Source organism: Tachypleus tridentatus, chromosome 10 (genome assembly GCF_004210375.1).
Source record: "Tachypleus tridentatus isolate NWPU-2018 chromosome 10, ASM421037v1, whole genome shotgun sequence".
In the NCBI taxonomy this organism is placed as follows: Eukaryota; Metazoa; Arthropoda; class Merostomata; order Xiphosura; family Limulidae; genus Tachypleus; species Tachypleus tridentatus.
Window position 1 is genome coordinate 19392574 of NC_134834.1, and position 13023 is coordinate 19405596.

The following is a 13023-nucleotide window of genomic DNA, read 5'->3' on the forward strand; positions in this document are numbered from 1 at the left end:
GTACAGAAATCTCTTGTATTATCTAGTACCCATTACATGTACAGAAATCTCTTGTATCACCTAGTACCCATTACATGCATAGAAATCTCTTGTATTACCGAGTACCCATTACATGTACAGAAATCTCTTGTATTACCTAGTACCCATTACATGTACAGAAATCTCTTGTATCACATAGTACCCATTACATGTACAGAAATCTCTTGTATTACCGAGTACCCATTACATGTACAGAAATGTCTTGTATTACCTAGTACCCATTACATGTACAGAAATCTCTTGCATCACCTAGTACCCATTACATCCACAGAAATCTCTTGTATTACCTAGTACCCATTACATGTACAGAAATCTCTTGTATCACCTAGTACCCATTACATCCACATTAATCTCTTGTATCACCTAGTACCCATTACATCCACAGAAATCTCTTGTATTACCTAGTACCCATTACATGTACAGAAATCTCTTGTATCACCTAGTACCCATTACATCCACAGAAATCTCTTGTATTACTTAGTACCCATTACATGTACAGAAATCTCTTGTATCACCTAGTACCCATTACATGTACAGAAATCTCTTGTATTACCGAGTACCCATTACATGTACAGAACTCTCTTGTATTACCTAGTACCCATTACATGTACAGAAATCTCTTGTATTACCTAGTACCCATTACATCCACAGAAATCTCTTGTATTACCTAGTACCCATTACATGTACAGAAATCTCTTGTATCACCTAGTACCCATTACATGTACAGAAATCTCTTGTATCACCTAGTACCCATTACATCCACAGAAATCTCTTGTATTTCCTAGTACCCATTACATGCACAGAAATCTCTTGTATTACCTAGTACCCATTATATGCACATAAATCTCTTGTATCACCTAGTACCCATTACATGTACAGAAATCTCTTGTATCACCTAGTACCCATTACATGTACAGAAATCTCTTGTATCACCTAGTACCCATTACATCCACAGAAATCTCTTGTATCACCTAGTACCCATTACATCCACAGAAATCTCTTGTATTACCTAGTGCCCATTACATGCACAGAAATCTCTTGTATCACCTAGTACCCATTACATCCACAGAAATCTCTTGTATCACCTAGTACCCATTACATCCACAGAAATCTCTTGTATCACCTAGTACCCATTACATCCACAGAAATCTCTTGTATCATCTAGTACCCATTACATCCACAGAAATCTCTTGTATCATCTAGTACCCATTACATCCACAGAAATCTCTTGTATCATCTAGTACCCATTACATGTACAGAAATCTCTTGTATTATCTAGTACCCATTACATGTACAGAAATCTCTTGTATTACCTAGTACCCATTACATGTACAGAAATCTCTTGTATCACATAGTACCCATTACATGTACAGAAATCTCTTGTATTACCTAGTACCCATTACATCCACAGAAATCTCTTGTATTATTTAGTACCTATTACATGTACAGAACTCTCTTGTATTACCTAGTACCCATTACATGTACAGAAAGCTCTTGTATTTCCTAGTACTCATTACATGCACAGAAATCTCTTGCATTATTTTGTACCCATTACATGTACAGAAATCTCTTGTATTACCTAGTACCCATTACATGTACAGAAATTCCTTATACCACCTAGTAGCCAATACATATACAGAAATCCCTTATACCATCTAGTAGCCAATACATATACAGAAATCCCTTATACCACCTAGTAGCCAATACATATACAGAAATCCCTTATACCACCTGGTAGCCAATACATATACAGATATCCCTTATACCACCTGGTAGCCAATACATATACAGATATCCCTTATACCACCTAGTAGCCAATACATGTAAGAAATCCCTTTTACCACCTAGTAGCCAATACATGCACAAATACCAAGTCTCTCCCTACTAATCATTGTATATACTGAAATCAAAATAACGTATGTAACCACTACTTCTATCTAGTTTTATCACAACGACAGAAATCCTTATCGTTTCGCTAGTAACCATCTTAAGTATGTAATCATTCTTAACAGAATAATGTTTGGATTTTATTAGTACTGTGTTGACATTATACGTAAGTTCATGTCAGTCATCAAAGCTGTTATATGTCTTAGTGATACATGTCTTGATAAAGTATTTTCCTCTTACACATTTGTTCAGTGCGATACTGTTTGAAATGGACTTAACCTTTGTTTGTCTTATTAGAAATGTTGGACCAAAATGTGGGCTTTGTTGGAGACAATTTGTGTTACAAACTGTGTTACAGACGTAGTTGTTGCTTTACAACGAGGTCGCGTTATAAATACTGAACTAAAAGAGAAACTTTGCTATCTCTAGCAGTCTGTCTGTCTGTCTGGGTTTTTGTGATATGATTGGTGAAAGTTCCGGCTGACTGGTTCGTCGTATCACAGACTAATTACAAACTTCGGTTGTTTAACGCGCACTTTACGAGCTCTTAGGAAACACGTGTATCGAACAGTAATCGTCGATTTCTAACTTTACAAAATCACTCATTTAAAAGTATCTGCCGACCAGCGTTTTGATTGTTTTGTTTGCTTTCTTTGTAATTAAACACAAAATTACACAATGGGCCATCTGTGCTCTGCCCACGACGGAAATAGAAACCCGGATTCTAGCGTTGTAAGCCCGTAGACGTTTCGCTGAGCATCCACGTTCAGCTTCAGGTGTTTGCCCTTAATGATGTAGAGAGAAATAAAGCCCGCAAAAGGCTTGAGTGAAACAAATACCTTTGGAAACAAGTTGATGTAATGGAGAAACAGACATCAAAGTTTCACCGAACTCCATTACAAACAAGGCATCTGTTGGAGTTTAGAAAGACAGATATTTATTAATATTTTTTGTTAAAACACCCAACCTACCTTTCACAAGTTTGAAACTAAACATCCAGTTTTTTTTAAATAAGGAAATTAAAACATATTCATCTCATACATAATTTTCATAACAAACTTATCATTCTTACCTGGACCATCTACAAATAATTATTCCAACGAATATTTCAAGTAATGAATGATATTTTAATATCGTCCCCCAGTGGCTCAGCGGTATGTCTGAGGACTTACACGCTAAAATCCGGGTTTCCATACCCGTGGTGGGCAGAGCACAGGTAGCCCATTGTGTAGCTGTGTGCTTAATTCAAAACAACAACAACAACATTTTAATATAATGATTACCTTCATGTATATTTAATAACCTCAAAAGTCGTAATACGTTGAATTAATTTTGAAAACTTTTTATTAAAATATTCAACCTATTGTTTTACAAATTTCAGTCGCATCGTTGACTATTATTTATTATACAATAATTATTAAAATTATAATTATATATATCACACAGGGCCCGGCATGGCCAGATGGTTACGGCACTCGACTCTTAATCCGAGGGTCGCGGGTTCGAATCCCCGTCTCGCCAAATACGCTCGCCCTTTCAGTAGTGGGGGCGTTATAAAGTGACGGTCAATCCCACTATTCGTTGATAAAATAGTAGCCCAAGAGTTGGCGGTGGGCGGTGATGACTAGTTACCTTCCCTCTAGTCTTACACTGCTAAATTAGGGACGGTTAGCGCAGATAGCCCTCGTGTAACTTTGCGCGGAATTCAAAACCAACCTATATCACCCAGAAACGGAAAAAAAAAATTAATAAATTATTCGAACTGAGGAATTTTACAATATTTTAATCTATAATTAACCATCAACTTTTTTAGTACAATTATTTTGTAATTTATTTCAATTCACCACTTTGTTTGACCTACATTTTTTTTCTGATGTCATCCTTGGCTTCAACTATTAACTAAGTTACGTAATAATTCATATTTAATTTTTGGTTATACGGAATATCTTGATATTTTTCTATCTTGCACCAATAACCGTATACAATAATCATCCCGAAAACAACGACCAAATTACATATTTCAATTAACTTAGAATTGCTGTGACTTTTGTACGAACGTAAACACGATTCCCAAAACTGTTGTGCATAGCTTAATAACCACGACAAATAGAAGTTCATACGCCCTATTTGTTACCTATCATAGTATTACAATACAGACACAATTCGTTTTCAGTCACAATTATTCGCTTTCACTATAGTACATCAGACATAAATCTCCACTGTATGTCCATGTCACTTTTTTCGGCCGACTTCTTTATATTACATTCGATATACTTTAAGGTAATTGATGATAGCAATCATTATGAAAAACAAACATTTTTTTTATTACTAAGCTGTTATACACTGTTTTAATTTTCTGTTCGGCTACTGGGTGATTCTAAACCTGATGTATTACCTTGTTCGCTATTAGTTAACTTTTCATTATTGCTAGTTAATCCTACAGGGTTAACAATATGTTTAAACTGTTTTGTAATTGCAGCCACTCAACGTTTCATTTTCATCATTCTGTAATTGTGACGTCAATTTTGACCTCATGTTATTTATTCCGTTATCTACAATATCTGTTATCGCATTACTTATCAGCCACGGAAAATGGCAAAATGGATCTTCTCTACTATCTAATAAATAAAAATTTAAAAACAGCGTGAACAGAATAACCTTGTTTTGTTTGTTTAGAAATAATCACAAAGCTACAGAATTAGTTGTCCGTGCTCTGCCCACCACGAGTATCAAAACCCGGATTTTAGTGGTGTGAGTCCGCAGACTTACCGCTCTGCTGATAGAGGGCGTATAATTTTGAATTTTCCTTCTTGTGTTAGACACTGTACCATGATTTTAAATCAGAGCTATAGAACATTCCTCGTTGTTCCATACGATCCACCAAAGCAACTATAAGAAAACCGAAACGCTGATACGTCAGTTTAAATATAGTTTCAGTTGTAATTCAGATGAGAAAACTTGTTAGTTTGTGTTATACACGTTCAAAGTAACAAATCCTTAAAAAATAGTTAGTTTAATCCACCTTCCTCTAAGCAAATTGTTTTCAAAGTTAGTTATCAAATTATTAGGCGGTTCTAATACCTGTAATCGATGCCATATTATAATGTAATGGAACTCTTGCTTACGTGATACTGGAAAAACGTTTTATTACGCCACGTGAAACCCCCAACTTCGAGAAATTTTTATCCGGTGTACATGTAGACTTGCAATAAGTGATACGATTTTCTTACGTCTCCTCTGTTTTTCATCACGGAGAACTTTATTTTTTTTTCCATTCTCAGGATGCAGATATAATGGGCCTGACATGACCAGGTGGTTAAAGCACTCGACTCGTAATATGAGGGTCACGGGCTCGAATCCCTTTCACACCAACCATGCTCGCCATTTCAGCCTTTAGTTATAAGGTAACGGTCAATCCCAGTATTCCATGCCGGGCCGGAACGTTAAGCTATTGTGAATTTAGATCTTGAAACAGCGTTTGACCGCATAAATCATTATCATTTTTTAAAGATACTCATAAAGGTGGTCGACGCAGGAGAGATCCAATAAGTGTTTGTTTGTTTTTCACACCAGCAACAGAACCTTTTATTTTATATTTTAACAAAAAAATAGTTTCTTAAGGTCAATATCAGTCTTCAGTTATCATCAAAGTCTATCATCTTAGGCTGATGATATAAACAGTTATATTAAACCGGAGTTAGAATTTCATGTTATTCAAAATACAACATAGGAATCAGAAGTACATTCCTTGTTTTATAGTTTGGCGCTTGTAAAACACAAACAGGAAATAAACAAGGCTATACGGGATGGACTTAAGGTTTGTTTGTTTGTTTTGAATTTCACGCAAAGCTACTCGAGGGCTATCTGCCACACCAAACATGCTCGCCCTCCCAGCCGTGGGGGCGTTATAATGTGACGGTCAATCCCACTTTTCGTTGGTAAAAGAGTAGCCCAAGAGTTGGCGGTGGGTGGTGATGACTAGTTGCCTTTCCTCTAGTCTTACACTGCTAAATTAGGGACGGCTAGCACAGATAGCCCTCGAGTAGCTTTGTGCGAAATTCAAAAACTAACAAACAAACAAACATTGTCTCAACTGACACAGTTTATATTTTCTTATCTTTCTGTACATTTATCCTGTATGTTTTGTCTCAACTGACACAGTTTATATTTTCTTATCTTTCTGTACATTTATCCTGTATGTTTTGTCTCAACTGACACAGTTTATATTTTCTTATCTTTCTGTACATTTATCCTGTATGTTTTGTCTCAACTGGCACAGTTTATATTTTCTTATCTTTCTGTACATTTATCCTGTATGTTTTGTCTCAACTGACACAGTTTATATTTTCTTATCTTTCTGTACATTTATCCTGTATGTTTTGTCTCAACTGACACAGTTTATATTTTCTTATCTTTCTGTACATTTATCCTGTATGTTTTGTCTCAACTGACACAGTTTATATTTTCTTATCTTTCTGTACATTTATCCTGTATGTTTTGTCTCAACTGACACAGTTTATATTTTCTTATCTTTCTGTACATTTATCCTGTATGTTTTGTCTCAACTGACACAGTTTATATTTTCTTATCTTTCTGTACATTTATCCTGTATGTTTCGTCTCAACTGACACAGTTTATATTTTCTTATCTTTCTGTACATTTATCCTGTATGTTTTGTCTCAACCGACACAGTTTATATTTTCTTATCTCTCTGTACATATATCCTGTATGTTTTGTCTCAACTGACAGAGTTTATATTTTCTTTTTCCGCCAGTTCTTCATCAACTGACCTTGCAGCTCGGCGAGGGGTCTTCAGTCGCCGCCATTATGGGTCAATTGAAATGGTGAGTGGTTATTATTCTTATCTGTGCTGGATATTTGTTAGTTTTAATGTTGTTTCTACAGCTGCTGTTAAGCTTTCGCTTTGTGTTCTGTATAAAATAATTATTTTGTTTTGTTAATACTGTTCTCTTCGGTTAAACAGATTCATTTTTGTTGACCTTTTTGACTCATGTTTTCCTTCGTCACCACTTTGATTATGAGTATGAATCTTCAAGAATGTTAAAGTAACACTGTTGAGCATGCTCTTACAGCGTATTGTCAGAAGCCACGTGTTTTACCGGCAGCCATAATAACATAATACGTAAAGCTTAGTCGTAATTCGATATCTGATATATGCAACCTTAACCGCTAAACCAACGACGAATCAATATTTCATACATCAATGTGTTGTTATCGACATTTCTACGATAACGTAATAAAAGACGGTTCGTTATTTATCTACTGCAAACATTAGCCATGATAAAACCCTATATATTAATCTGAGCTCAACCCCTACCACAAGATTTAATTTGTTTGTGAATTTCGCACAAAGCTAATTGAGGGCTATCTGTGCTAGCCGTCCCTAATTTAGCAGTGTAAGACTAGAGGGAAGGCAGCTAGTCATCACCACCCACCGCCAACTCTTGGGCTACTCTTTTACCAACGAATAGTGGGGATTGACTGTAACATTATAACGCCCCCACGCCTGAAAGGGCGAGCACATTTGGCGCGATGGGGATGCGAACCCGCGACCCTCAGATTACGAGTCGAACGCCTTAACACGCTTGGCCATGCTAGGCTACAAGATTTAATATATTAATAAATTTTATTTAAGTGGTTCAGTTTGAGTGTTCTTAAGCAAAAATATATATACAATGAACTATCTCCAGTGTTCTGCTCGCTACCGTATTGAAACCCAATTTTTATCATTGTAAACCTGCAGATGTTCTGTTGAGCCACCAGAGGGATGGTAGCTCTTTTCACTTTCGTTTGTTGTTGAGAGCAAAATTACACAATGGGCTATCTGCGTATAACCCACCATGAGTAGAGAAATCCGGATTTTAGAGTTATAAGCTATCAGACTTACTGCTGAGCCATTTGATGGGCGCAACTGTTTTTGATACACTACAGTATTAAATGCAGGATTTCAATAAAACAAGCCAAAAAATCTGCTCTATTTATGTGTCATTTAATGAGCTAACGCTTTCTTTCAATAGTCGGTGGCACAGCGGCACGTCTACGGACTTACAATACTAAAAACCTGTTTTCGATACCCGTTATGGGCAGAGCGCAGATAGACCATTGTGTAGCTCTGTGCTTAACTACAAATAAGCAATAAAATAAGTCACCCAGGCAAACTCTTTTGGTCCATTATAAAAGGTTCTATTCATTTAAAAGTAGATTTATTTATAAAGATAGCACAACAAGAAATAACCCTCGCTTATCCACGTATAGTTCAGTTCTCCAAAGAATGATAACACTATAATAAATGCATTTAATATATATAACTGAAAACAACTAAACTTTTCCTTCTGGTAAAATTCAAGATTAAAAAAACAACATAATTTAACGGGGGACCTGTCCCCCTCGATTCCCAAGGTGTGTTTGTAGAAATGTTAACAACGTTCCTTCTCACATTATTTTTACTATCTAAAGTTAACCTAGTTTTATTTGAATGTCATACTTTCATTAATCTTACTGATTGGTTTGAAAGGTAAGATAGACAGATGTGTTTGTATCTAGTAATTTAAAGAACTGTATCTCCAAATAATTCGTTCTAATTGTCGTTTGATATTTATGTTTATTTCTGCAGTGCACAATCCGTATATATCTACAAGTATGTACAAAACTTTCATGAAAATAAAGTTCTACGTCGGCTCGTGAAAATGATTGCGTTGTCTCGTGTTCAGTTTGAAATTGACTTCTCTCATTCTACGTCGGCTCGTGAAAATGATTGCGTTGTCTCGTGTTCAGTTTGAAATTGACTTCTCTCAAAGGGGGAAAAAATATGTATATATATATATATATATATATATATATATATATTGAATTCCATTTTATAGTTTCTACCCGGTAATTTTATTTAAAGTATCCTTTACAATGTTCTAAACTCCCCCCCCCCATAAACCATTGTATATTATAGTTTACAGGCTACCACGTTCATAATACGGCGTGCTGTATATACATCACTAACCATATATAACACTTTATCCTATTATTTAGTAACCAGAAATACATACAACTTTCCTACATAATCATTTGTTATTACTTCTAACACGTACTATTCTTTACCTCCTATATAGCGTTCATCCATCTCTACGTAAGATATACTGTTTAGTTGGTTCTACCCAGCCTGCACATTTTTCGCTAAGTTCTAGCTACATTATAATATTCATCAGGCGCCGCTAACGTATGATATCCTGTTTTATAACAGTTTTTCGTTACTGGTGTTCTTTGTTTTGAATTTCGCGCAAAGCTACTCGAGGGCTATCTGCGCTAGCCGTCCCTGTTTAGCAGTGTAAGACTAGAGGGAAGGCAGCTAGTCATCATCATCCACAGCCAACTCTTGGGCTACTCTTTTATTGACGAATAGTGAGATTGACCGTCACATTATAACGCCCCAACAGCTAAAAGGGCGAGCATGTTTGGTGTGACGGTGATTCGAACCCGCGACCCTTGGATTACGAGTCGAGTGTCTTAACCACCTGCCGGGCCTCCTGTTGTGCCTTAACTTGATTTACACTTTGTGTGAAATTTCTTCCCATGTGCATTAACTTGATTTACACTTTGTGTGAAATTTCTCCTCATGTGCCTTAACTTGATTTACACTTTGTGTGAAATTTCTCCTCATGTGCCTTAACTTGATTTACACTTTGTGTGAAATTTCTTCTCATGTGCCTTAACTTGATTTACACTTTGTGTGAAATTTCTCCTCATGTGCCTTAACGTGATTTACAATTTCTGTGAAATTTCTCGTCATGTGCCTTAACTTGATTTACACTTTGTGTGAAATTTCTCCTCATGTGCCTTAACTTGATTTACACTTTGTGTGAAATTTCTCCTTATGTACCTTAACGTGATTTACACTTTTGTGAAAATTCTCCTCATGTGCCTTAACGTGATTTACAATTTCTGTGAAATTTCTCCTCATGTGCCTTAACGTGATTTACACTTTGTGTGAAATTTCTCCTCATGTGCCTTAACTTGATTTACAATTTGTGTGAAATTTCTCCTTATATGCCTTAACTTGATTTACACTTTTGTGAAATTTCTCCTCATGTGCCTTAACGTGATTTACACTTTGTGTGAAATTTCTCCTCATGTGCCTTAACTTGATTTACACTTTGCATGAAATTTCTTCTCAAATTTATGGACACTTTTTTCTCCTACAACCGGTATTTAGCTTGTTTTAAAATAACAAATAAAAATATTATATTTCTACGTTATAACGTGTAACAGCAGAGGTAACTTCCGCACCGATGTGCTCAGAAACACGTTTCACTGAACCACCTTCTAATGAGGACGTAACTGTTCGTGTTTGCGGCGTAATTAAGTTGTAAACTTTCTTTGTTTACATCCAACCAGAAAGAAAAAAAAATATTGTTGGGACCCAGAAGTATTTTCTCAGATCGCTATAAACTACATCTGGAGTTTCAGGGAGAGGGCTATTTCTTTTCTCAATAAAATCCTCTCTACTCCCAGAAATCGGTTCTAATTTGGTGAACACCAGCGGCTAGAAGAACACAAAAAATAACATTTATTGAAGCTCAAGAGAAAATGTTAAGAAAATCCAATAAATTAAACAGTTTTAATAAAAGCGAACATAGAAACAAACCAGATGTAGAGAAGTTAGTGTTATTAAATTTTTGTTTGTTTGTTTGGGAATTTCGCACAAAGCTACTCGAGGGCTATCTGTGCTAGCCTTAGAGGGAAGGCAGCTAGTCATCACCACCCACCGCCAACTCTTGGGCTACTCTTTTACCAACGAATAGTGGGATTGACCGTCACATTATACACCCCCACGGCTGGGAGGGCGAGCATGTTTAGCGCGACGCGGGCTAGCGACCCGCGGATTACGAGTCGCACGCCTTACGCGCTTGGCCATGCCAGGCCTTCTCTTGTAAGAACTTCTAAGATGCGAATCTGTTTTTTGCTTGTTTAGTTGAAGGAGAGGGCATTCTTTCTAACCTATATTTATCTCAGTAACATCGACTGAGATACATTCGAGACATCTTCTGTCGAATGCGCGCCGCATTTCACATTACGCTTAATCATTGTATTGTCTGCTTTTATGAAAATCGAAACGGAAAAGCGTATCCCACGAGAAGTGTCGTGAAATAAAGTTGTTGCTATTGACTGTTCACACTTCACTGGTGTGTTTTGTACCGACAAAGCTTCTTTTTGATACTGTGTTACGTTTAGCATTCTGTATGAGCAGCTTACCTGCATAAGAATTAGTGGGGGAATTCTTGGTGGCTCAATATACCAACACACCTCCATCTTGTCTATTTCTGGTGTGTTTGTTTACACAATAGGGCTATCTGCGCTAGCCGTCTTTAATTAAATTAGCAGTGTAAGTCTAGAGAGAAGGCAACTACTTATCACCACCCACCGCCAACTCTTGGGCTACTCTTTTACCAACAAATAATATGATTGACCGTAACATTATAACGTCCCCACGTCTGAAAAGGCCGGAGTGTTTGGTGTGACGGGGATTCGAACCCGTGACCCTCTGATTACGAGTCGAGCGCCCTTACTACTGAGTTTATATGTAAGCAGTCGCTCCAGAGTAATAGTTTAACAAATTTCCTTTCGTTCTGTAACAAACGAGTCCCTCGGTGGGACATTGAAAACTGTAAGAAACTACAATGCTAAAATCCGGGGTTCGATCCCCTGAGTTGGACGCAGCAGATAACCCAATACGGCATCGCACCAAACAGAGGCATGAAAAGCATATGAATTTGAAAAATTACATTGTTAAATATGTTAAAATAGGTTTCCTAGTTTGGCGCCAAGCTTATAACAAAGACATGTAATATATCTCATGGGGATCTTAACTATATTGCAATGACCCTGAATGTAATCCTAGATTTTGGTTCATGAAGAAACAATAGTCCCTAAAATGCATCGATAGAACATTGATGAATTTAAATTGTTTTATTTTGTATAGTTTATTTTAAAGAAAAGGCTAGATTCACTTTTTTTTTTGTGGCAATATTTTTGTTGTTTTTTTTTTATCGTGTCTTCCATCGCATCTTTGGTTTTGTATCACAGATTTTTATGTTTAAAGTAACACTGTTCCTGTGTGGCGGCCATCGTCAGCAGATTTATTTTTTGTTTCAAATCATATTTAGTCTTATTTCTTTCACTCGTTTCTTTAGAAACCAATCTTAGGGTTTGTTTCTTAGGCGACCCGGCATGGCCAAGCGTGTAAAGGCATGCGATTCGTAATCTGAGGGTCGTGGGTTCGCATCCCCTTTGCGACAAACATTCTCGCCCTTTCAGCCGTGGGGGCGTTATAATGTGACGGTCAATCCCACTATTCGTTAGTAAAAGAGTAGCCCAAGAGTTGGCGGTGGGTGGTGATGACTAGTTGCCTTCCCTCTAGTCTTACGCTGCTAAATTAGGGACGGCTACCATAGATAGCTCTCGTGTAGCTTTGTGCGAAATCCAAAACAACAAGCAAGTTTCTTGGACAACCGTTTTCAGCGTGTGTTTTTTTTATTTCCTCTAGTTTTTATATAGCCTTCCTTACTTTAATATCAACATCAAACCGTTAGTAAACCTGTAAACTGAAACACACTTCGGTGGCCTTGCCTTCGTTTGTTTAAATATCAAAGTTCAGGATTTAATGTCAATTACTGCAGGTACTTATGGGAAGGATCTCGTATGAATGTCAACATATATTATCTAATAGGCAGATGTCATTAATGGCAGACGTCTGAGTACTTTTTTTTTTGTTAGTAACACCTCATGAGTACCTACGATAACGGCTCTCAGCCAATTATAAAATGAGATTTGTGACACACTATGAGATAATGTACTTTGTATTTATAACATTATAAGATGCAGAAATACTAAGTTTGAATATTTACTGTAACCATAGATACCCTCAACCCCTCGTTTGTGAAGAGACGTACGAGGGCGCATGCCTGCGTTTTTCTTATAGCAAAGCCACATCAGACTATCTGCTGAGACCACCGAAAGGAATCGAATCCCTGGTTTTAGCGTTGTAAATCCGTAGACTTACTGCTGTACTAGCGGTGGGTTGTGCGT

General features: G+C 36.8%; 1 protein-coding gene across 2 annotated transcripts in view; it reads left to right on the forward strand.

Annotated features, from left to right (window-relative positions):
- Positions 1 to 13023, forward strand: part of LOC143228832 (GTPase-activating Rap/Ran-GAP domain-like protein 3) — a 126080-nt gene that overhangs the window by 24070 nt on the left and 88987 nt on the right. For both annotated transcript variants that reach the window (XM_076460212.1, XM_076460211.1), the window contains exon 2: positions 6701 to 6770. In XM_076460212.1, coding sequence (XP_076316327.1) covers positions 6701 to 6770 — 70 coding nt within the window. The remainder of the gene's footprint in view (positions 1 to 6700; positions 6771 to 13023) is intronic.